The 25,604-nt window shown below is 47.8% G+C and overlaps 1 protein-coding gene across 2 annotated transcripts; it reads right to left on the minus strand.

Annotated features, from left to right (window-relative positions):
* Positions 1-1,761: 1,761 nt before the first annotated feature.
* Positions 1,762-25,604, minus strand: ELF5 (E74 like ETS transcription factor 5). 2 transcript variants are annotated; one of them, XM_061140259.1, is made up of 6 exons: positions 25,481-25,604; positions 14,020-14,253; positions 10,197-10,247; positions 3,683-3,751; positions 2,534-2,729; positions 1,762-1,858 (listed from the first exon to the last, which is right to left on the minus strand). In XM_061140259.1, the coding sequence occupies exons 1-6, from the start codon at positions 25,599-25,601 to the stop codon at positions 1,762-1,764; spliced, it is 768 nt and encodes a 255-aa protein (XP_060996242.1). In that variant the 5' UTR covers positions 25,602-25,604. The 2 variants fall into 2 exon arrangements, with proteins under 2 accessions (XP_060996242.1, XP_060996232.1); XM_061140249.1 differs by lacking the exons at positions 10,197-10,247; positions 14,020-14,253 and having other exon boundaries at positions 25,481-25,601.

The following is a 25,604-nucleotide window of genomic DNA, read 5'->3' on the forward strand; positions in this document are numbered from 1 at the left end:
TCAAGTTATGGTTTTTCCAGTAGACATGTATGGATGTGAGAGTTGAACTATTGAACCGTGAAGAAGGCTGAGCACCCAAGAATTGATGCTTTCGAACTGTGGTGCTGCAGAAGACTCTTGAGAATCACTTAGACAGCAAGGAGATCAAACCAGTCAATTGTAAAGGAAATCAACCCTGAATATTAATTGGATGGACTAATGCTGAATCTGAAACTCCAATACTTTGGTTACCTGATGCAACTTTGGCTGCTCATTGGAAAAGACCCTGATGCTGGGAAAGATTGAGGGCAAGAGGAGAAGGGGGTGACAGAGTATGAAATGGTTGGCTGGCATCGCCAACTCAGTGAACGTGAGTTTCAGCAAATTCCAGGAGATGGTTAAGGACAGGGAAGCCTGGCATGCTGCAGTTCATGGGATCACAAAGAATTGGACACAAATTAGCCTCTGAGCAACCTTTGCTGAGTTGGCCTTGCTTAACTGAACAATCCAGAGACAGTGCAACATGTTAAATATTTTATTCACATTGTTTATAAACTGTATCCACCTGGGAAACACATGAATCAAAAAAATAGATTATTTTACAGTCATTCACATTTTTAAAAAACAAGTTACTTTTGATGTGAAACTCTAAGGTGGAGGCCTTCAGTCCATCTTGTGGTTCAGTGCCTCGTCACATGAAGCTTCCTGCTCTGGGGAAGGGGTCCTGGGGGCAGTCCATGTAGCTGGAGTCACTAATGGTTCACCTACAGTGACTGATGAGAAAACATCAGTGCAGAGCATTCACTGGTATAAATCCACCGCCACTGTTTTTGTCAAGGAAACATGCGTTTTAGAGCCTGTATACCCATCAGGTAGGAAAACAAAACAAGAGACTCATAGTTTAATTGGCTATTACAGAGCCATCAGGAAATTCCTGGCTCTATAAAGGTTTAATGTCTTGCCCACAGACAGAATCAGTGAATTATGACTTTATTGTGTTGACAGCTTGAACCGTAGAAACAGCAGTGGTTTGGAAATTGATGCAAGTGTCTGTTGATTAACTCTTTGCACATCTGATGCTCCCTACCCTGGAGAAGAGGGGGAATAAATTCAGCAAGAATTAAGAATGTGCCTAATTTTAAGTGTGTTAGCCCAGATAGACGGCCATGGGGGTTTTGCTAAAAAGATATTCTGGTTAAGAAAGTTACTATGCTAAATTCAATTATGTTCAGCTTGATGGCTTAGCTCTTTTACTAATTAAGAAACTTTACTATGGAATTTGACTTTAACGATTTAAAATCTGTTTATCTTATCACATCTCACCCCCTCCTACTATGTTAACTACAAACTAATCATTTTTTTTTTTTTCGCTTTGTGAGCTGCCACAGTTACCTATGTGAAAACTTTGGAGCCTTTGGAGTGGGAGCACTGGATGAGCCTCTAAGTGGCAGAATTGGATCCTTTTTCTCTGAGCAGCACTGATGGCCCTGGGCCTTGTGGTTCTGCAACTCTTCACTAGGGAAGTGATGTTTGATTAGGGTACCACAAAAGGTCATTCCCTCCTTGCCTTGGGTTTTAAAAAAAAAGAATTGCTTAAGGGTTGCGGCCATTACCCCCAAATAGACAACAACAACTCTGAATCCAAACGTAAGCTGAGATGTGGAGAAATTTTATCAGCACGTTGGCAGGTTTTTTTTTTTTTAAAAGGACTTTCCAATGTCTATTGCAATCTATTGCTTGAAAAGACAGAAATCCATTAAATGAGCTGGATGATGGAGCAGATCATAGCTTGTCTTCCTGCCATCCATGTGCGTTTTTTCCAAATTTGTACACTAATCTTCGATCAACCCGTTCCAAAATTCCAGTTTTATAGTAGTACCTGTGAAGACAGCAGAAGAGAAACATGGGGAGGCTTCACACCGCGGGAAAACAACAACACAAGCACTCTCCTCATTCCTCTCAGGTGACGAGGCCAGTCCGTGGTTACCCTGGTATTTTCACACCCTCTTATCAACTTATACTTAAACCTTTCCCAGACATCTTGAAGACTGAACCTCACCACATGCAGTTCAAAATGTGTGTGTGTGTGTGTGTGTGTGTGTGTGTGTGTGTGATGGCCTCAGAGTGATCCCCAGGGAACATTGCCAAGAAAGGCAAGGATGGTGGGTCAGTTTACAAACCCTAATCCCACCTGAAACTCAGACCCAAAGTGTAGCCTCATGACCTTTTGGTTATCAGGCAAAAAGAGCCGTGTAATTTTCTATCTGCGTGCTGTTGTTTCAGTCGTGTCTGACTCTTCTGCAATCCTGTGGGCTGTAGCCCGCCAGGCTCTTCTGTCCATGGGATTCTCCAGGCAATAATACTGGGATGGGTTGCCATGCCGTCCTCCAGGGGATCTTCCCGACCCCGGGATCTAACCCGCATCTCTTACGTCCCCTACATTGGCAAGCGGGTTCTTCACCACTAGCGCCACCTGGGAAGCCCAATTTTCTACCGCTGACCATTTTATGCAACTGTGGCGGCAGACTCATGGCATTTCATGCGGTTCACTTACCTCAGAGCTCTGCTCAGCTTTTCATATGTCATTCTGTCATTTTTCTTCCTTTGTCCCCACATCTTCGCCAGGGCTTCTGATTTAACCACCCGAAAAATACCTTGTTCCCTATCTTCCCATTCCAGAATGCCACAGTTTTCCTCAGGAGATAGAAGCAGGTCTCGCACAAATTCCCATAGATGAGAACTCTGGAGGCCTTTAGGGAAGCAAAAAAAAAAAAGTGAAAAAATTAAAAAAAATTTTTTTGAGTCATACAACTTCTTATGAAACCATGAGAATTGCTCCTTCATGGAGTTATGTCCCAAAGTTATGACCAAGCACTCTACTTGGAGACTTACTGAGCTGTGAAATGTTCTCTTCTGCTAAAACAATTACAAAACACCCACAGAGACACCAAATTTACGGCGACCAGCGACACTGGTTCACAAAGCTTCCCTGCTCTATGGAACTCCTGACCAATTCTTATGGAATTAATGGCATGGCATTCGAATGATGCTTTCATTCTTCTTTCTGACAAGCAGTATGGTTCTACTGAGGCCCCACAGCTACAGCCATCTGGCTGGACTAATCCTACAGCTGTGTTTTTCATGAAGAACTGGTATTTCTCTTGTTCCATTGTATTATAGTTAAAACTGACTCTGGAGCCTGGGTTTGGGTCCTGAATTTACCTCTTCTTGCTCTGTAACCAAATCTCTCTAGTTACTGTCTCTCTCAAATAGGTTAGTAAGAGTAAGAGTAACCTATCTCATAGCACAGGTTAGAGGGTCATGATTTAATGTGTTAAATGGTAGACCCAAGCCCAGCAGGATTGACCTTGTAGATCTGTCTCCGTGCTGGGAAAGCTAACAGAATTGCTATTATCCTGGAGTATCTTTGAGAGAAGGATCCACAATAGACCAGGAGAAAAAACCCTTGTTTAAAGATTCAATCTGGCTAAAACATTTACTTACTTTAATTCTCCTATTACCATTTCCAAGGGAAAAGAAAAATTTGATAACACTTATAAAAGTAATCATCAGTTTCTCTGTCTTGTTTGGGAAATAACTAGTCTGCTCAAACACTGGGTTTCAAAGCTTACTGAAGTAGATAACGTTGTCTCATGAATGGTTTCAAGAAATTAGCAATGACAAATGACATCAGTACACTTACTTGTTCGACTATGACTGTGACAGTCTTGACTTTTGATGCCACCTGTTTTCAAGCAACTGGAATCAGCATCTGCAACAGAGTGATTTACAGCTGCAGGAAGAAATCTAGAGGCCACATTCTGACCTTAAGTCACAACAAATGAGCAGCTATTAACTGGACACCTTCGTGGTAGGAGACAGCTGGTGCTGGGTGTTCTGGGGATAATTAGTAGGTTTCAGGAGAATTTGCATTCAACACTGGGGCCCAACTGTGTGTCAGATTCCAGGCTCTGAGCTGGAAACAGAAAATGAACAAGGCAGACTTGGTCCTTGCTCAGGTAGAGGCTGAGGACTATAGGGCAAGGAAAATACAAGTGAAACACAAATCGCCTCTGTTGTAAGTGTTATGAAGAAATGAGGCATTAGACAGAGAATGGAGGCAGGCAAAAGCCCCTGCTGCATCTAGATGGGGTGGCCAGGGCGGGTCTCCTGGAGGGGACACATTCATGCTAATATCAGGAGGTGGGAGAGGGTTTCAGAGGGGAGGAGGAGCAGTGCAAAGCCACGAGGACTGCAGGGTGCTAGGGATGGAGGGAGGTGTTGCCTCAGGGGCAGCGGGCTGCTGACAAGTCACGTGGGCACCTGGTGAGGGCGAGGGATTTTATTCAACCAGTGAAGACTTAGGACTTTGACAAGATCCACACTTTAAGAAGATCCCTCTGGCTAGCATGTGGAGAACAGACCAGAAAGGGATACAGGGAAAAGCAAAGAGACTAAAGCTTATGAAGAGCAGAAAGCAAAGCATGAAATCAATGCAGGGTGAGGTTAGAACTGAGGCTGTAGCAGTCTGAGACAGGGGTATAGTTTCATAATTATGTAACAACCTAAATGGGAAAAGAATTTGAAAAAGGAGAGGTATATGCATAGGTATAACTGAGTCACTTTGCTGAACACAACATTGTTTATCAACTATACGCCAACATAAAATAAAAAATCTGGCCTTCCATTTAGAAGCCACAGCTACAGGCCCACAGAGGTTTCTAGCAGGGGGTGGTCCTTCTCCTGTCAACAGGTAGAGTTTGTGGTTCCCACACCTCCAATGTGGGCGGTGAACGGAGCCCAGAATTCACGCTGTGAGACTCCCAAGGCTGGCAGGAAGACGTCACAGCCCAGGTCATAGCTGGGTCCAACGGCCAGCCCTGCAAGTGGAGTCTTGGAAGAGGATCCTCCACCCCTCTCCTCTGGCCTCCCTTCCCCCTCCCATCCCCACCTCCCTTCTCCAGGGTCTCTCCTCCCCCTCCTCAAACACAGGACGTGGATGCCTTGCATGTTATGCAAGCCTCCCATGCAGAGCTCTGCCCAAATTGCCTGTTTGTATGTGAATAATAAATGTTGTTTGAGCCGCAAAAATAAAATTAAAAAAAAAAGTGTATATGATTAAAATCTGAAAGGTGGCAGCAGACCACCCCTCCCCACCCCCACATCGCCTTGCTCCCTCCACTCCAGCCGCAGTGGCCTCTCACCTCTTTCTGAAACTCACAGGTACCTCCTGCCTCGGGGGCACGTGCTCCCTTGGCCCCGAGTGCTCTTCCCTGGGGTGTCCACGGGCTCACGCTCTCACCTCCATCTTTGCTCAAAGTCACCGTTTCAGGGAGGCCCTCTCTGACTGCCTGAGCCGGAAGTGCACACACTCATCCTACTCAACACCCCACGTCCTAGTTCTATTTTTTGCTGCCGTATATGTTGCCATGGAACATATTATGTATTTATTTTGTTCACTGGCTGACTCTCCCCACTAGAGGGCAGGGGTTTGTGTTCCCATGTGTATCCCCAGAACCTAGCACAGTGCGGGGCATACAGTAGGTGCTCAATAAATGCTGTGGCACAGTCATGTACTGTACTGCACTATTCTCACCATCCCTGCTGTAGGGAGGCAATGCTATAACTCCTGCATGACAAAATAAGCATGCTGTCCAGGGAGGAATGGTGTCCCGTGCACCACACCACTGCCCAGGGCGGCTGGCCTCAGTGACCGTGGGTCTTGTCACTCTGAGGGGTGACAGGCTTCAGGGCTGCCCTGTGGTCTCCTGGGCAGAGGCTGCCATGTTAGTCAGGCCTTTCACACCCAGACCTCCGCTTGGTTCTCCAGGTTTATCTCTTGCTGCTCCTCAACCCCATCCCTCCTCTTGGGTCAGATGGTCCCAATAGGGCTTGACTCTCTCCTGCCTCAGGGCCTTTGCACAGGTTCCCTGCCTCCCACTTCCACCCAACTGACTCTGTTTTCACAAAACTCTTCAGGAAGTCTTCTTGGAACCTACCCTTCCCTGTCCCACAGCACCTGAGGGTTCCTCAGTGTCCAGCACTGGTCCCACCATCTCTCGACTGGAAAGGTCCACCTCGACTATCCGTCACCTGAACTGACAGCTGATATTCATGGAAAGTGGAAAGTGTTAGCCGCTCAGTCATGTCCAACTCTTTTTGACCCCGTGAACTGTAGCCTGCTAGATTCCTCTGTCCATGGGGATCGCCAGCAAGAATACTGGAGTGGGTTGCCATTCCCTTCTCTAGGGGATCTTCCTGACCCAGGGATCGAACCTGGGTTCCTGCATTGCAAACAGATGAGTGCTTACTAAATGCCAAGTGCTTGGTGAGGACTTCACAGACAGTATCTCATTTCATCTTTGCCAAAACCCCTTGAGGTATTATTGCTTTTTTCCTTTATTGAGGAGCAACTGAAGCCCAGAGAGTTTAAGAGTTTCACTCAGAGAGGTAGAGCCAGGACTCGGACCTAAAGCAGTTCTGTTCCAAAGCGGATGTTCACAACTACTGCTTCAGCATGTCTCTCATGGCAAGTGTTCAACAGATACTTAATGAATAGTTATTAAAGTCTGCTCAACATCTGCCGTGGCCAGCTGGTCACCCAATCTCACCCACCCTTATGATGCATGTTTCTTACTTTTCCCACTTTACATATAAGAAGACAGAGGTGTCTCACTGGAGGTCCCTCACTCACAGGCTCCTGAGGGACCACACGGAACAGGTCCCAGTCTCTCCTCTCAGGGGACTTAGACCCAAGTGGGAGGGAACAGCCAGTGAACAAACCCATATTGGTGATAAACGCAGTGGAGAAAGATGCAGTAGTAGTGTGAAAGGATCGAGGCAGTGGTGAAGGGGCTGAGCGACACTGCAATCCTAACAAGAGCCAACAGAGAAAGCTCTTGGACAAGAAGACAGCTGAGCAGGATGGAGCGAGCCCTGGAGACGTTTGGGGAGCCTGCCTAACAGCGGAGCTGAGATCACGTCCAATTTTCTGGCATTGGAGCCCTCGGCTCAAGTAACCGCAGCACATCGTTCACTGGAACGAACAATGACATGAACGCGTGACTTCAGTGTTCGGGGTCCCTTCGGCCTCCCCTCTGCTATTTCCTACGTTACAGCCTAGGAGTGTATCACTGTGGGAAAATAGGCCTGAGCGCACAGGCCAAACCACAACGAACGCTCAGGAGAGATCAGCTGACAGTGGAGATGCTGCCAAATGGAGAGAGGTGAACTTAGGTGAGCAGGGCTGATGGTCAGTTGATCAAGACGGAGAAAGGGTTTCACCCTCCTCTCAGATCAGTGCCATGCTCTGCGGCATCGCCTGCAGAGCAGACCTGGCCTTTGTTTTAATTTAATCTTTCAGGAAGAGAGAAAACAAACGGAGCGGTCAAGATAAACAAAGGTGAACTATTAGCTGGACAACAGCTTTCACTGAAAGGCCCAAATGGCAAGAACAGGTGGAAGAGAGTCATGCTTTTAATTCTTAAGATTTCTCCCATGTGCTTTGGACAGAAGCTATGTGGCTGGATGGGATGGATGCAGGATTGATCAGCAAGAGGCGGGGTGGGTGGGATGGTGGGCGTTTCCACCTGTGGGTCTTGCCAGAGATAAACAGTCCTGCTGTATCCATTCCTACTGCTCAGCGGTGGATTTGGCAGTCGTCAAGGGTCAGCTAGGCTGGAGGCCCACTTGGCTGGGGGTGGGGATGGAGGGGCTGAAGCCATCACTGGGTGGCCACGTTGAGGGAGGTTCCCACATCCAAAACTCCCCAAGGCGACAGCAGGGGCAGCAGCATGGTGAACCCCACTCCCACCCCCAGCTTCTCTGCAGAGGTCTGCAGCGTCTGAGGGTTGCTCTCCCTGCCTCACAGTGGCCTTTATCTTGAATATGTCCCTGCAGCAGGTCTGTGCCTGACACGGGCCAATGGGAACAGGGCCCAGGCTATCTGTTGTCTGTGGGATTTGGAGAGGTTTGCTTGCCTTGGAACTGGAGACTGGTAAGGTGTGGCCAGAGGATATGTTCCCTGTTGTTGACTGAAATCACGCTCACTGTCCTCCAGAAGCTGGGATAGAGACTGGAGGGGCAGTGTCTACACTGAGCTTGTCACACACACGTCCCCAAGAGGCCATCCGTCCAGTCACAAAGCCTGCATCTTGGGCCAGCACAGGAGGTGCCCGGCAGCAAGGCTGGGCCTGCAGGCTTGGTTCACTGGCTCTTCTGAGGCGGGAGTGGGGCAGGGCTGGGGAGAGGAGAGAACAAGTGGAGAAGGGCTGGGGTGCATCCCTTGGGCCCCTTCTGATGGTTTCCTAGCTTGCTGGGTGTAAGTCAAATATCCCTTGTTCTCTGGATCATTGTGGCACTGGGCCCAGACTCAGAGGAATCCTGAGTCCCAGGTCTCAACTGAGTGGACAGCAAAGTGAGCACAAGGGTCTGAGGGCACGTCTGCGTGCATGTGTGTGCACCTGTGGGCGTGTGGTACAGAGCGCAGCGTATAAGAGCATAGACCTTGAGGAGATGAGTTGGAATCTCAGTTCTGCAATGACTTGTGACTTGCAAGTTCCAGCACTTCCAGTTTCCTCAGCAGCAAATGGAGATAATGCTACTATCTAGTGAAGTTACTCATTGGTAGAGATGTGGATGGGCCAAGAGACTATCACACAGAGTGAAGTAAGTCAGAAAGAGGAAAACAAATGTCATATATTAACACGTACGTGTAGAAGCTAGAAAACTAGTATAGATGATCTTATTTGCAAAACAGAAATAGAGACACAGATGTAGGGATCAAACATATGGATACCAAAGGAGGAAAGTGGGGGATGGGATGAATTGGGAGATTGGGATTGGCATACATACCCCATTGATACTAAGTGTAAAATAAATAACTAATGAGGAGCTATTGTACAGCTCAGGGAACCCTACTCAGTGTTCTGTGGTGACCTCAAGGGGGAGGAAATCCAAAATAAAAGAGGGGATATATGTCTACATATAGAGGATTCACTTTGTGGTACAGTAGAAACTAACACAGCACTGTAAAGCTACTATATTCAAATAACAATTAAAAAATAAAAATAAATATAAAAATATAGTGAAATTATGAGGAGTTGTGGTGTTGGAGAAGACTCTTGAGAGTCTCTTGGACTGCAAGGAGATCAAACCAGTCAATCCTAAAGGAAGTCAGTCCTGAATATTCATTGGAAGGACTGGTGCTGAAGCTGAAGCTCCAATACTTTGGCCACCTGATGGGAAGAACTGACTTACTGGAAAAGACCCTGACGCTGGAAAAGATTGAAGGCGGGAGGAGAAGGGGACGACAGAGGATGAGCTGATTGGATGGCATCACCGGCTCAATGGACATGAATTTGAGCAAGCTCTGGGAGTTGGTGATGGACAGGGAAGCCTGTCATGCTGCAATCCATGGGGTTGCAAAGAGTTGGACATGACTGAGAGACTGAACTGAACTGAACTGAAATAACTTAATGTACATAGGATACTTGGCTTGGCAGCATGCTGGGCACATAGTAAGGGCTTCACAAATGGCCACCATAGCTATTAATTTAATCTTATAGTTATTGAAGATGGATGGGAACATTGCCTGAAGCCCCTGGATGCCACTTTGTCCCGGTTGGTCAAGCCCCCAGACCAGGACCTTTGCATGGGTCTCAGTAACCAAGATCAATCTTCATCATCATTAGCTTTCAAAAATGAAAGCCCCAAAAGTTCCCTTTCCTAAACCTTCTCCATCTGCAGAAGTGAAACCATGAGGGTTAATTTTCAGTCAACAAGGCCATTTGAGATTCTCCATTGCCTTATAATTATAAATGTGATCTGCTTAATGAGCTCTGATTTTTAGACATTATCAACCACAAGGCCTCTAATGGTTGGTAATTTGTAATTATGATTTTTACTGCTAATGGGTACCAGTATTTGGAGCAACTATTCTGCTGGCATAGGTTAGGCACTTTATATGCACTGTTACTTGAACTCATCATGACCCAGTGAGGGTCCGACTATTTTATAGACAAAGAAACTGAGTCTGGGGGAGGATGAAGAAGCCACAGACCCAAGACCCATGTCCTGTCCACCATGTTTCTTCCGCCATCTTCTCTTAGTCTCCCACTGTTTCAGGTTATCAGCCTTTGAATGAAGTCCTACAAGGACCATCAAGCCCACGTGCACTACAACAGCCACGGCACAACAGTATGAACTTGGTTACTCACAGTCTTTGAGGGTGGCCTTGGTCTCATCAGGATCATTAAAAAAGGAGTAACCTGGGAAAGAAAAAGAAATCCATTAACCATGGCATACAACCCTGGTTTCTGTGGCCAGGCCAGAAAGGGAGGTGCTGGGGAGAAGGGGGGTGATTTTATCCTCTGCGAGGTAGGTTTATTTCAGAAGGAAACTTGGAGACCACCCGGCCCTTATAGGTCCTGGCTCGGGGTCGGGAGGCCTGAGCTCTGCACTGGTCTGAGTCATTGACCCTTGTGCAGACTTGCCAGTCACCCAGCCTCCAGGCTTGTGTCCCGTCCTGGCAACATGTGACAAAACCACCCTGACCACCCTATTGGCTCTGTCTATGATCTGGGATGTGACATGCTGGCCAAGAATGGACACAGGAGGCCTTAAGAAACCCAACGTGACGATTCAAAAAGGAGTCTGCAGACTGGTGTTCTCCTCTGAAGGGTGGGGTGGGTTGGGGATGGATCAGGACTTTCAGATCACGTTTTCACGTGGCACCACAGGCCGGAGGACATCCATTTTCTAACGTGGCATCCAATGTGAGGGCCAGTTTCTGTTTGCTGAGAATACGGGAACAGGGCACAGCTATGACTGCTGACTCCTAGGGCCGCTGGTTCTCGGAATGACTGGTTCTGGTCAGCCATGCACTGTCCCTTCTTCCCAAGAACAGGTGGGGTTGCCAGGGGATCTTCCTCTCCTGTGCTGGGGAGCCACCTCCTTCCTCCTCCCTTCCCACCGACCCCACCCTCAGGGACCAGGGTTCCTCTGATTCTGGGCCCTTAAATGCCACTGCAGTACCTGTGGAGACAGACCACACACTGGGCATAGAGCCCCCCTTTGACTCCTCTCCCTGCCAAAACTTGGTCCGTGTTCTTTTCTGTCAGAGCCCTAATCTGTGGGGTCAGATAAGGCCTAAACTGGCCTTCTCAAGTGGTGCTAGAGGTAAGGAACCCGCCTGCCAATGCAGGAGACATGAGATGTGAGTTCGAAACCTGGGTTGGGAAGATGGCCTGGTGGAGAGCATGCAACCCACTCCTGTATTCTTGCCTGGAGAATCCCATGGACAGGGGAGCCTGGCAGGCTACAGTCTACAGGGTTGCACAGAGTCAGACACAACTGAAGTGACTTAGCACGCATATACGCATGCAAGGCCCAACCTAGGTAATAACCAGTTTAACATATAACTTATAGTCCAAACAGGGACTCTTCTGAGAATGAAAAACAGGATAACAGGTGAAGACACTATGTCCTGGGCAGATTGGGACACTGGAAACTTTGGTCACAGTACCTGCATTTCAATACACTGTACACATTCCCACCCAAGGAACATTAAATAGAGATCTGAGAACAGAGCAGGCTGATGGAGTAATCTCACTGCTCAACACAATAAGCGCCCTGGCCTGCAGGCTGCCTGAAAGTCCATCACTGGGGGTGGCTTTGGGGCTCCTAGGATCCTTTAGAATAAGAAAAGGCAACTTGTGGCCTGTTTAAAAACCAGCTGGTTTTTCACATATCACGTATTTTGCACAGACCTTGAGGTGATGGGACCAGGGACAGGAACGTTTTGATGTAATAATTGCCTGGAACAGAAGGGCCCCAGAGGGGAGATCCCAGCACAGAACCTGCAGGGGCCTGGAGACAAACGTGATTGACTTGACCTTTGACCGAGGCTGGCAGTGCCAAGCTGCATCTTCTCCTAGGATGGGATACTCTTCTCTGTGGTTCTGGGATTTTTGTGCAAGGCTGATCCCTTGGGAGGGTTCCGAACAGAGCCTACCTCCTCCCTGAGATTCTGTGATTTGCTCAGATTTGCCTTGTTTCTAGGAAGGCCCATTCCGTGCAGACCACTGATCCTGGTAGGTCACTGGCACTGGCAACAGTCAAGTACGGACTGGAAATCAAGGGACAGCAGGTCTGTTTGTCCCTTCCTTGCCCTCAAGAGGCCATGGTTCCTGGGGCAGAAGCCAAGCAGTGCCTGAGGGCCCCCGTCCTGGGCTTTTGTTCCCTTAGGCACTCATGATGGGGGAGATCAAGGTGGGGGCAAAGAATCTTAGAGCTGAGAGGTCCTCTTTGGGTTTCTGCCCACATAGGAATCCCTGTCACAGCACCTCCATCAAGTAAGGGACCCTTAGGTTGCTTGATTACCTCCAGTGATGGGGAGCTTCCTACCTATGATAACTTTGAAACAGCCTTTTTATTATTTTTTAATTTGATTTTTATTTTTTTTAAACACCCAAAACATTTTGTAATGGAGTATAACTGATTAAAAATGTTGTTATAGTTTCAGGTGAACAGCGAAGGGACTTGACCATCCATGAAACAAAAGAAGGTGCTTTTAGAAGTGTCTCCTTAAATTGAGCTGAAATGTGTTTCCTTTATTTATTAGATTATTTTTGCTTCTTGGTTATACTCATGATGACAAAAGCAGGTGTCATTCACTATATTTGCTTTCTTAACTGCTTATGCCAGGTAATGTTTCACTGAATCCTGTCAAGAAGGCTGAGGATGTGTGTATCATTACCCCACCCTAGAGGTGAGACAATGGAGATTCACAGAGGTTTAACCATGTGCCAGAGGTCCTGTGGCTCTGATGTATTAGAGCCAGGGTAGGAACAAAGGTCTTTCTGATCTCGCAGCCCTTGCTTGGTGCTGACTTTCCATGAATCAGCCTTGTTTTCTGTGTGACCCTGGAGAAGTTACTTAACCACTTGGGACCTCAGTCCCTTTATCTGCGATATGGGGAAACAGAATTATATGTTCTCAAAAGGCCTTTCCAGATTAAAAAAAAACCTGTCCATATGCATTCTACTCTTTCAGGGCATGTGTGTGCATGTTAAGTCTCTTTAGTTGTGTCTGACTCTGCACAGCCCCATGGACTGTAGCCCACCAGGCTACTCTCTCCATGGGATTCTCCAGGCAAGAATACTGGAGTGGGTTGCCATGCCCTCCTCCAGGGGATCTTCCCAACCCAAGGATTGAACTCCCATCTCCTATGTCTCCTGTATAGGCAAGAGTGTTCTTTACCACTAGCATCACCTGGGAAGCCCCTTTCAGGGCATGAAGTGAAAGTCGCTCAGTCGTGTCCGACTCATTGTGACCCCATGGACTATACAGTCCATGGAATTCTCCAGGCCAGGATATTGAAGTGGGTATAATACTGGAGTGGGTAATCTATCCCTTCTCCAGGGAATCTTCCCGACCCAGGGATCGAACTGGGGTCTCCCTTATTGCAGGCAGATTCTTTACCAACAGCTATCAGGGAAGACCCCCTTTCAGGGCAAGTGATGTGTTAAGTAAAGATAGTGGCGCCGCCTTGTGGCCATTTGATCCTTGACCATTAGGAATGTGATGAAAGGAAAGTGCAATTAGTTGAGCCTCCCTGGAAACAGGGAAGGTAAGGGGTCTAGTTAATTTTCTTCCACTGCTTAATGAAAGGTTAAGCCGAAGTCTCTTTCTGTTCACTTTTTATGGCTACCAGTCTTTATGAACATAATATTTTGTTGTATCAGCCTGGTTCCTGGGCAATCCCTGAAGATGTTTTAGTTTTCTTTTTTTTTCTTTATTTTTTGAAAAAAATGGACTCAACTTACTTTCTTAGTACTCACTCTATTTTACCTCCAATCTCTGATTCTAGTGTGCTAGAGATTCTAGGTATGGAAAGGCCTGGTTAGTAGAGGATCTGGGTTAACAGTTGTGGTCAATAAAATATCACCACGTGAGTCCTGTGGTGGGGCAGGACCTCAGAGGTCATTTGGTCCCAATCCCGAGCCCCTGACCTTGAGGCCCCATGCTCTGGACACTGACCTTGTGAGCGGATGCTCTGGAGAATAAAGTATAGATACTCCCCGCAGACGCCGGCAGCCTCCATGAACTCCTCCTGCGTCATGCCACACAGCTGTAGGCCACTGATGTTGAAATGGCAGAAAGAGATGCAGTTGGCGTCCAGCTTGTACTGGTCGCAGCAGAACTGGAGCCATTCCCAGACGTGGCGCTTTGTCCAGTACTCAGGGTGAACGGATGTCCAGTAGGAGTCGCAAGCTGCACCAGGAAGAGACAAGTGAGGGATGGCAGCTGGGAGAGGATTAGAAGCCCCCCAAAGGAGGCTCTGGTTTTGTTAACATCCTCATCCTCTGTCCGGTGAGTCAAAGGGGCCTTCTGTCCTGGGGTGTTTTCCTGGAACCCTAGTAACCTTCTATCCTGCAGTGAAAACCAGAGGCATCCTGTGTGTATACTTATCGGCAGAAGAGAGAATGAGGGGTGAGAAACCTGATTATGGCTTGGGAGTACCTTGAAGAGGGGGGTCACTAGGGGAGAAGGAAAGAAAAAGGCCATTCAGGTATTTGATTTCAGACAACATGACATCAAGAGTATAGACTTTAGAGCCTGACAAGCCTGGGTTTTAATCCCGGTTCCAAGGCTTTCTATTTGGGCAAGGTCCACAGATATTTAAGCCTCAGTTTCCTTATCTGTAAAATGGGGATAATATGCTCCACTCACAGGGCTGTTCTGGAGTTTGTGGTTAATGTATATAGACTATATGGAGCATTATCGATCAATACTTATTAAATACCTGTGGTGTGCCAGGCACCATATGAAGCTGATTTGATTCCCTCTGCTTTTATGGACAGCTGCCCCACACTGGCTACTGGTTTGTGTGTTGTCTCTGGCCGTCTTGGGTTGCTGAGAAGTTGCCCAAGTGTTTGGCAGACCATGGATCACCAGAGCAGGTTTCTCTAGGGGATGGGGGAGGTGGAAGTATTGGTTGTATTGCTGTTCTTGTGTTTTTGGTGGCGTTTTGAGGAATTTCTATCCCAAGGCCAGATCCCCTTCACTCCTTCATTGAAGCCCCCTGTGCTCCCAGACAGAGGTGGGCACCATCCGGTCCAAGAGGCTGAGAGGTGGCTGTGCCTGACCCAGGGGCACAGATGGGTGCTTAACAGACTGTCCCAATGCCAGGAGAAAGTAAAAGGTTGACAGATCAGGTGTGGAAGAGGTGAGGGACCAGGTTCCTGGTCAGGCACTTTGGCAAACCTTGCAATTATCATGGTACTCATTCATTCATTTGTTCATTCATTCAAAAAGCTTCAACTTTCTCATCAGTAAAATGGGGATAATGATAGCCCCTATATCATATGGTCATTCTGTGGATTAAGTGAGTTAATACATATAAAAGTACTTAGAAAAGAGTCTAGAAGATTTTTTAATGCTATTATTAAGATAAAGGCCCATATAGTCAAAGCTATGGTGGTTATCCAGTAGCCATGTACAAATGTGAGAGTTGGACCATAAAGAAGGCGGAGCACCAAAGAATTTATGTTTTTGAACTGTGGTGCTGGAGAAGACACTTGAGAGTCCCTTAACAGCAAGGAGATCAAACCAGTCAATCCTAAAGGAAATCAACCCTGAATATTCATTGGAAGGACTGATGTTAAAGCTGAAGCTCCAATACTTTGGCCACCTGAGGTGACAAGCTGACTCATGGAAAAGAACCTGATGCTGGGAAAGAGTGAGGGCAGGAGCAGAAGGCGGGTGACAGAGAGTAAGATGGTTGGATGGCATCATCGACTCAATGGACAAGAGTCTGAGTTAACTCCAGGGGACAGTGAAGGACAGGGAAGCCTGGTGTGCTGCAGTTCATGGGGTGGCAGAGAAATGGACACAACTTTGCGACTTAACAACAGCAAAGATTATCACTGAACACCTGCTATGTATGAAACAACAAATTGCGAGCTAAGGATTCATGATGAATAGGAGGTTTGGTTCCTGTCCCCCAGGAGGTCACAGATGAGAAACCTGAGGGTCACAAAGAACCTGCTGAATATCTCACAGCCAGTGGTGGGCAGAGTTGGGATATGAACCCCAGTCTGAACTCAAAAGCCAGTGCTCTTCCCGTTCTATCATGCTGGTGTTCAGAGGTCAGTACAGAGAAGCGATGAAACACGGAAGGAGAATTGGAGGCTGGAGGAGAGCCAGAGAGAAGGAGAGGGCTGAGGAGAAAGGAGCGGGCAGAGTCAGGCAGAGGTGACTGGTGTAGGCTGTGTGGATGACAGAGTGTCTCTCATGAGTTAGACCCCACAGTAAACGGCAGCAAGGCTGTTATGATTCTCCCTTTAAATAATGAATTTGCTGCCACTATCCCCAAATGAACTGTGGCAATTCTAATATCAGGCAGGAGATGGCTTCTCTGCCCCTAAGCACCCATTTGTGTTGGTCAGGTTGCTATGTGCCCTGACCTACACCAGCTTTGCTTCCTCAAATCCTCTCACATGGGTAATAGGAAGAAACTGAGGCTCCCCTTAACTCAGAGCCCTTCCAGAAATTTCTTTTCCTACCATGAAGTGGATTGAGATCAAACTTAACGTTAGGTTTGTTATAGACTCGGGTCTTTGGACTCTTTAATCAATAGAAATTGATAAGAGACCAGACCAGGAATTCAGGCAAGGTTTTCTTATGATTTGTGCTTCAGCACGACGGAATAAGAACAAGAAACAGGTGTCCCTGCTAGATGCTGGAGGAGGGTCAACCTGGTCTCTTAAGTGGGGTTAGGAAGGGGGCCGAATTGGTGGGTCAGGATGGAGGGGTGGTTTAGGTGGTCTGCCACAACTCCTCCCTTGTAGGAGCTGAGCCCAGGGATCATGCACGGTGCCTCAGAAATGGTGGTTGGGTTTGGCCTTTTTGCATTTTATTGTTTATCATTTAGGGCTTCCCTGGTGGCTCAGGCAGTAAAGCATCTCCCTGCAATGCAGGAGACACGGCTTTGATCCCTGGGTCGGGAAGATCCCCTGGAGAAGAGAATGGCTACCCACTCGTTTTCTTGCCTAAAAAATTCCATGGACAGAGGGGCCTGGTGGGCTTGGGTTGCAGTCCATGGGGTCACAAAGAGTCAGACAGCATTGAACGACTTTCACTTTCCCATTTGCCCCAAGTATGCATGCCTGCAGTTATTTTTAGTCCCTTAATAGGTTTTTTTTTTTTTTTTGGTATTTTATGTTGGAGATGTTTGTCTGGGTGTAAGCACTACAGCAAAAGATCCCAGATCTTAGGTTTGTTTAAATTTAAGTTTTTAATCAGAGTTGATACCTGGCCAGGATGGCGGAGGCTGATGTTACTGGATGAGGAGAGACCCCTATCAGTCATGGGGTGGGTGGGGTGGGTCTCCAGGGTCTCCTGGGAAAAATCTCTGGTGGCCTTGTCCCATCTAGCCTGTGTTTGCATGTGCTGAGTTCTGGCTGGAGTAAACCTGGGGCCTCACCTCCCTGGTATTAGCATGAGAGACTTTTATGAAGATTGGAATTCTTCCCAGAGTCCTGAGCTGAACCCCGCCGAGGGTACCTATCTAGGCGCTGCCCTTGGAGGACACACTTTCTTTCTTTCCAAGGAAAGTGTAAGTCTCCAGGCCCCTCCCCGCTCCTCACCTCCACCCCCGTGTTATTTTCTTTGGCTCTGGGAGATGGCCATGGCCATGTTATTTCTGGAGGCCAGCGAGGCCTGAAGGATTCAGAGAAGTGTCATGGACACTGGGAAGGTATCGCTGGCTCCGCCTTCTTGCCCTGGCTCTGTCTGCCCCGAAGCTCCCCACAGAGCGGGCTTTGTGTGGCTCCCGCCCCTGGAGGGAGGCCGGGGCCGGGGCCAACATGGCGGCTCTCGTCACCGGCTGAGTGCCTCCCACGGCCCCCAGAGTGGAGAGAGAAGTGGCTGTTCTCGGCCCTGTGGAGGGCGAAGAGCCAAGATGGTGGGAAGACTCTTGGTTGTGGGGTGTTTGTGCCATCCTGTCTTCCTCCTCCTCACTCTGTCCGTCCCCACCCCTCCCTCAGCATTGCCTCCGGCCCCAGGTTTTTTCACAGGCACTTCTGGTCACTTGGGATGGCATCAACCTGTCTTCTAATTCCTGCTCATCCTCAAGAGCACAACTCACTGCCCCTCTGAGGGAGGCCCGCCCTCCTCACCCCGACTCAGGGGTCCTCCTGTCACCCCCCTCCTCGGGGTCAGCTCTGCTTTGTTCAAGCTGAGTCGGGTGGGCTGGCCTAGCCCCCTGTGGGTGCTTGGGGAGTGAAATGAGCAGCCTGGGGCAGGATAGCTATTGTCATCACTTCACAGGGAGGAAACTGAAGGCCTAGAAGGTTATGCGACTCTACTAAGGCCGCATGGCTGGTCAGTAAGGGAATTAGGCCCCGGCTAAACTCTTCCATCTTTGCACGTGGGAAGTTTGCCTCATATTTGCCTCCCTCTTCTTGGTTGACAGGGCCCAAACTGGACACACAGGCTAAACAATTTGAATGAAGGTATATACATAGAAGGGGCTTCCCAGGTGGTGCCGTGATCAAGAATCTGCCTGTCAATGCAGGAGAAGTAAGAGATGCGGGTTCAATCCCTGGATGGGGAAGATCTCCTGAAGTAGGAAATGGCAACTCCCTCCAGTATTCTTGCCTGGAAAATTCCATGGACAGAGGAGCCTGGTAGGCTTATAGTCCATGGAATCTCAAAGAGTCAGACACAACCGAGTGACTGGGCATGCATGCACATATATATATAAATATAATTAAAATATATGTACATAGTTTATATAAATACTTATATAGTACAGTGTATGTATGTATATTTATATATTTTATGTTTCACATATATATTTATATATATATAATGTATATATATAACCTAGGTTTGAAAAATCAGAGGAAGGATAGAGAGACTGATGATAACACTGTTTGAATGATATGAAGACCATTTTACTACTTGGAAGAAATGAACCCAGAGAAAATAAAAGACAGGGTAATTCACCCAGAGAATATATTATCTTCAACAGGTTGTACTGTCTGGAAATGTGTTTTCCTCAACATGTGTACCATTCACAAAATAATCTAGACTTTATAGAGAAACTGTGCCATGAGGCACTTCTGCCTATGTTTACCAGTTGGGGACAGATGACATCCCATGTCTGGTAGACTTAATCCAAAGGTCCCCAGGCCATGATTACACAGCAGGCTTGGCCAGCTCCTTTGAAGTTGGAACTAGGTCAGGACATCTGTTTAAAGGGTTAGCTGCACTGGGAAGAAGACTTATGGGGCTAAAGGGAGTTTTCAGCAATTCTGCGGTGACGTTCTCAGAGACAATGCTGTAACCTGGGATGCATTCAAATTCAGAGGGAGGGCTTAAGCTTTTAGAGCTGGGCTAGTGCACTCAGATGCCCACAGGGTCAGCAGGTGATGCCCATGCCCAAAAGTGGCCCCCGAAGGGAACAGTGAGAATGGGCAAGTTCATGTCAAGTGCACACTTGTGGCCCAGCTCTGCTAGTTGGCTGTTGCCAGGCAGGAAGGTAGGCCCTGTGTTGCCAGGACCAGATTGTTATGTGAAATCTCACAATTTTTAAGTGCTGACTTATTTAGTTTTTAAAAATCACTCCTAGGGGCAGTTAGAACTCGTCCACAGGCTGGCTCCCTCCTCGTGATGATTTTTGAGGGAGAACTTCACAAGCTTCTGGATAGTTGTCTCTTTCCAGACTATCGTTTAGAGTGGGCATGCTAAGATTTTATTTATTTTTATTGAAGTATAGTTGATTTACAATGCTATGCTAATCTATGAAAGTGAGAGTGTTAGTTGCTCATTGTCTCCAACTCTTCCTGATCCCATGGCCTATAACCCTCTGTTCATGGAATTCTCCAGGCAAGAATACTGGAGTGGGTTGCCATCCCCTTCTCCAGGGGCTCTTCCTGACCTAGGGATCGAACCCAGGTCTCCCTCATTGCAGGCAGATTATTTACCATCAGCTGCCAGGGAAACCCAAAGTGACTCAGTTTTGCATATATACACATTCTTTTAAAAATATTCTTTTCCATCTTGGTTTATCCTGGGAGATTGGACATAGTTCCTTGTGCATACAGTAGGATCTTGTTTATCCGTTCTAAATAGTTTGGGGAGGGAGAGGGATGGACTGGGAATTTGGGGTTGGTTGAGGCAGAATTTTTATTTTTTATTTTTAGCTGAATAGTATTTTCTTCAAATTGGAATTTATCTGGAAAAAAGCAGTGCTGCTCTTCTGGGAGTTAAGGGGAAGATACTAAATGGCTTCCCCTTCTTAGCATCAGAAGGCTCCTTGAAAAATTACTGTTCTGGAGCTCATTATTTGAATTATCCCTTAAAACTTAAAGTGTGTGTTATCTCACATTTAGGGGGCCTGCCTCCTAGAATTTGTGAGCAAAACGGGAATAATAGGATCTACCTCTCCATGCTGTTAAAAAGATTAAGTGAATCAATGCATGTAAAGCACTTGGAACAGGATAGGCAGAGAGTAAGTGCTTATTCAATGCCACTAATGTTAAATATTAACATGTAGTTGTTAATATCAGGGTCCCCCCATACCACTGTGTTAATTGCATTTCCTCCACTTGTTAGCTGTGCAATCCTAGTAAAGTTTCCTAACCTCTCTGGACCTCAGTTGCCTTCATTTCTAAAACAGGAATACTAATAGTGTCTATCTTTTAGGAAGCTTGCTGTGAAACGGAAGAGAAAAGATGGATATAAAGAACTTAGTCCAGTGATCTGGATGACAATTCAAATCAACAGTTCCCTGTGTCACTTGTAATTAGTTATTATTTGGGGATGACATTTGTCCTCAGGGAAATGAGGCTGTCTCCACCAGGGCCTCAGTCTAACTGAGGGACACGCAGAACAAAGGAACCCAAGGACCCAGTGAGAGGGAGGCAGACAGTCTGGGTCAGAGGAGACCTGAGTTAGCCGGCCTGGACCATAATTAGCATGATTTATTAGCATCAGAAATTGGGAAAGTCTTTTGCCTGGAGCAGCACTGAAGAGGGCCAGTGAATGGACTTAGTAGCACAGGGCACCGTCAATTGTGGTTTGTCCCTGAAAGGAAGGACTTTACAAGGAGGGACCTGAAATGATATGTGGCTTCCCGATTTCCCTCCAGAGTTGGTCTAGCCCCATCCAATAGTCTTTCTTGACTTTCCTTCTAAGCCTGTGGAGTGATTTAGACCATGAGATGGGAAAAAAAAAAAAAAGAGCTTGGAGCAGTGTAAGAAACTGGATGGGGAAGAGATGAGAAGGCCGGCTGGGTATCATCCAAAAGCCGAGGCCATGAACGTGTGGTTAGAAAGGATAGAGCACCAGGCCCTAAGTGGTCCCAGGCTACAGCTGCCCAAAGGCTCAGATGTGTGCAGGAGAGGCTAGAGGTGGCCAACAGTGAGGTCTCTCCTTGGGAGTGTCCTGGGGTGTGACCACCGCCACGGGGCTCACCTTAGGCTTTCTGATGATTTTATATTTCACTGTTTGGTTTTGATTTAAAAATTCCTAGACTCTCTTGGGTATCTGATCTCAACCATCTCTACCTGGAATAGGAATCTTACTTAAGAAAAGCCTCCATGGAACCCAGATGCCTCTCTCTCTGATTATCTGGATGTTAATACCCAAGATCAGCATTTTGCACCTTAAAATAATTTTTTTTTTCCCGTCAAATAAAATCTCCTTGTGCTTATGCTCAGTTGCTTCAGTTGTATCTGACTGCTTGTAGCCCCATGGAGTGTGGCCTGCCAGGTTCCTCTGTCTATGGGATTTCCCAGGGCAAGAATACTGGAGTGGGTTTCCATGCCCTCATCCAGGGTATCTTCCCAACACAAGGACTGAACCTGAGGCTGCTGTGCCTCCTGCATTGCAGGTGGATTCTTTACTGCTGAGTCACCAGGGAAGCCATAAAATCTCCTATAGCTAACGTATTTGTTGAGCACTTAGTACATGCCAGTTACTCTGCTACACTCTTGAGTTTTCTCATTCCATCCTCAACTCGAGGTCCTAGATCATGTAGCCTACCTTACAAAGTCAATGAAGAAAGAAAGACAGAGAAATGTGAAAGCCCTTCTTGAGGTCATGCAACGAGTAAGTGGCCGAGCAAGGTGAAAAGTGAAAGTGAAAGTCACTCAGTCGTGTCTGGTTCTTTGAGACCCTATGGGCTATACAGTCTATGGAATTCTCCAGGCCAGAATACTAGAGTGGGTAGCCATTCCCTTTTCCAGGGGATCTTCCCATCCCAGAGATCGAACCCAGGTCTCCCACATTGCAGATGGATTCTTTACCAGCTGAGCCACAAGGGAAGCCCAACGAGGAGGTCATATAGGTATAACCCAGCCAAGCCCCACTATGCTGTACTGTCTTTGGAATCAAAATGAGGGTGGAAAAAAAAATGAGGGTGGAGATGGAGAGGGGGGTCTAAAGCTTGTCCTTCTCATCTGTCACTCCAGGTCCCCAAGGGACCTCCAAGGAACCCCTAGAGCTGCCCCAACCTAGAAAGCTCTGCTGAGAAGTATGAGCAAGATCCCAAAGCCAAGCACATTGCCCTGGCCACCTTGGCCATCAGGGTAGGGGTGTGTGTGTGTGTGTGGAGGGTCAGGATAGAGTTCCAGAAAGTAGAGGTAAGTCAGGATATTCCATGACTTATCAGATGCTTGGCTACTGGAACTCGATTGGAGAAATCATCTTTTAAAAATATCACCTGCTAGTGAAATATACACAGCTCCCCACTCTCCACCTTGGATAAAATTTTCCAGTATCTGTAATTCTTTATTTTAAAAGAGCTGAAGGGAAGATCAGGGTGAACTCATGACATTTGAGAGCATTTTGCAATCTGTGACCGTCCATTCGCCAGCCTGCAGGGCAGCCTCTAAGTGCTGGTTTTAAGAGAGGCCAGGTCTTGAGCTCTTAACACACGGAGGGTGCATGTTTGGCTGCCTCTGCTAGAGCCATTTAAGAGGCATAAACAGCTGGTTCTCCTGACCATGTTGCTTATTCCTCCCTGCACTTTTCATTCTTGTACATCATTTACCCAGCAGGCACACCATTTCTCTCTCCCTTCCTCTCCTTTTTGTCTCAAAGTGTCTAAGCTGCCAACAATTCTGAATTGGATAGGTTGAGATAGAGACCTGTGTCACTTTTGTTCAATATGAAGAGTGAGGCAAGGAGAGAGAAAGCTGTTTTTCCAGGTCATGTCTTGGCTGCAGTGATGACCTGCCAAATGCCCAGCACTTTGCTAAACACATTACGTGTGGAATCTCAGTCAGTCCTCCCAACACCGGGAGGCAGATGCTATTTTAGCCGAGGAAAACATATCTCAGAGATGTTAGGGAAAACCGGCCAAGGTCATGGGGCCAGTCAGTGCCAGCCCCAGCCCGGTGACCTTGGACCCAAACAGGAAGCTGCCATTTGGACAACCCTGACTTCAAGCTGGAATTTCCTAGGAGGTAGGCAAGGACCTCAGAAGAGATGGCCACTCAGGTGGCAAGCTGGCAGAGCAGTGTCTGGAGGAGAACTCGGCTGTCTCCTGAGACATCCCTCTCAGAAGGGTTTTGCAGACACTCAGACCCATGTGTCACCTCCTGGGAGACAAAAAGACAGAAGGCCCTGCAGGGCATTCTTCCCACCAGTAGGGACCCAAGGGAGCCTAGTCCTCACTGGGGACTGTTTCACACACAGACTTGACCTTTATAAGCTCAGAAACACTCAGCTCCTTCTGAAATGTGAGTGCCAGAGGGCAAGCCCCTTCCCTTGGTAATGGCAGAAGCTGGGCCACTCTTGGCCAAAGTCTGAGCTCTTGACAACTGCAGAAGCTCCTGGAACATCGCACGGGGTAGACACCTGAGGTTACCCTCTCCCATCCCACTCTGACACCACCTGGTAGAAGAGGCGGGAAGAGGGGGCTCCCAGGATGGCAGGTCTGGGTTATGTGTGGGTGGGGCTGGGCTCCACCATCATGGGACACACAGGGAAGAGACGGGGACTCGGAAAGCTCCGTTTTCCTCCTGCAGATTTAGCCTCTTGATCAAATACAGGGTGGGAGGGCAGGGAGAGACTGAATACATTTCTCATGGTCTTTCTGGGAACAAGGCGCTCTTTAGGCTTGAAGAACATTCCTGTGCAGCTGGATGAATCGGGTCCCCGTGCAATGATCTGGACCCTGGTGAGAGTGAACCATGTCACGGTACGTGTGTGTCACGTGTAGGGTTAGGGGAGGGTGCGGGACTGGTCTGTGTAAGCATGTGCCTCAGGTCTGTCTGTGCAGTTCTGGTTTCTGGCCTGGAGGCAGGGACTCCTAGAGGGGGCGCATTTCACAGTGTCCTCGGAGACTCACCCTCTCCTGGAGGCCACCTGCTTTCTGACCCTGAGTGTGAGCCCCGCTGGGCTGGAACACACAGGGTCAAGGCTGGGTGGTGAGGCCTGAGGGCTGGATCGGCCCTTGCATCACCCCCACCGCGGGGCATGTACCTGCTGTGCCAGCAGTCAGCCAGGCTTGCCGTGAAGTGCAGTCACCCGGCACCTTGGGATAGAGGCCCTCAGAGGGTTTCTGGGGCAAAGCTCAGCTGGCCTCGCTTTGGCTTATGGCCTGCACAAGGCCCCGTGCTTCCTGCTTAGGTGGAGAGAGCTGGACTAGGAGAGGAGGATGTGGGGGGAGGGTGGCCTGGAGGGACAACGAGGGGACCCCTCTTTACTTAGCACTTCCTTGGTTGCCAGGTTATATATTTCACATATATATTGATTCTCACATATATATTGATTTGCTCTCTTGATTCTTATAGAACTCCTCTTCCCTGCTCTAGGGATAAGGAAATAAAAGTTCAAATAGCTATAATATTAATACTGATAACCACAGCATTCCATCATTTGTAAGTTGACCTTATAGGATAGTTAAGGGCACAGAGCTCAAGTCAATGTGCAGGAGACTTTGTTAACTGTTAGACCTTGGGTGGGTCATGAAACCTCTCTGTGCCTCAGTTTCTTCATCTATAAAATGGGAATAATAATTACTAATTTCTCTTAGGGTTTCTGTAAGGATGAGATGGGTGTTTGGCACAGGGTCTGGGGCACGGCTAGTAAGTATTTAGCAAATGTTGGCTAAAGCCAGGTTGCTCAAGCAATCACAATGTCCTAGGCTTCGGCCTAAGGGTTTCTACTGTTTTGTTTAAATATAATTGCTCCAGGAGATTGATGTTATCTCCATTTTACCCATTAGCAAAATAAGCTCAGAGAGGTTAGTGGAGTTTCCCAAGGCCACAGAGTTGGGAAGAGGTTACAGTGAGGATTCCAGGGCTTTCTTCTGTACAGAAGTGGCTCTTCCCCCTGCCTCGGACTCTGGCAACCCTCTGTCCTGAATACCGGGGAGAGCTGGCCTTTCCAGGCCATCATGGCCTTGCCGCCCGCCTGAGGCCAGCACCATTTCTGGCCCCAGCCTGTCCCAGCTCAGATGGGCTTCTCCAGTCATACACACCTGTCTGATGCTCAAAGGTGGGGTAATACTCTTCATTGCTGAATAGGTCAGTCCACGACATCAGGGGGTCGCAGAAGGACGTGTTGGGCAGGAAGGTACTGTGTGTCACTGAGTCCAACATCAC

Source organism: Dama dama, chromosome 1 (genome assembly GCF_033118175.1).
Source record: "Dama dama isolate Ldn47 chromosome 1, ASM3311817v1, whole genome shotgun sequence".
Taxonomy (NCBI): domain Eukaryota; kingdom Metazoa; phylum Chordata; class Mammalia; order Artiodactyla; family Cervidae; genus Dama; species Dama dama.

Coding starts and splice junctions, on each gene's coding strand:
- ELF5 (XM_061140259.1), bottom strand. CDS start 25,601: ATGTTGGACTCAGTGACACACAGTACCTTCCTGCCCAACACGTCCTTC. Junction 14,254..25,480: donor CACCTTTGAGCATCAGACAG/GTGTGTATGACT, acceptor TTCCTGGTGCAG/CTTGCGACTCCTACTGGACA. Junction 3,752..10,196: donor CAAGGCCACCCTCAAAGACT/GTGAGTAACCAA, acceptor ACTCTGTTGCAG/ATGCTGATTCCAGTTGCTTG.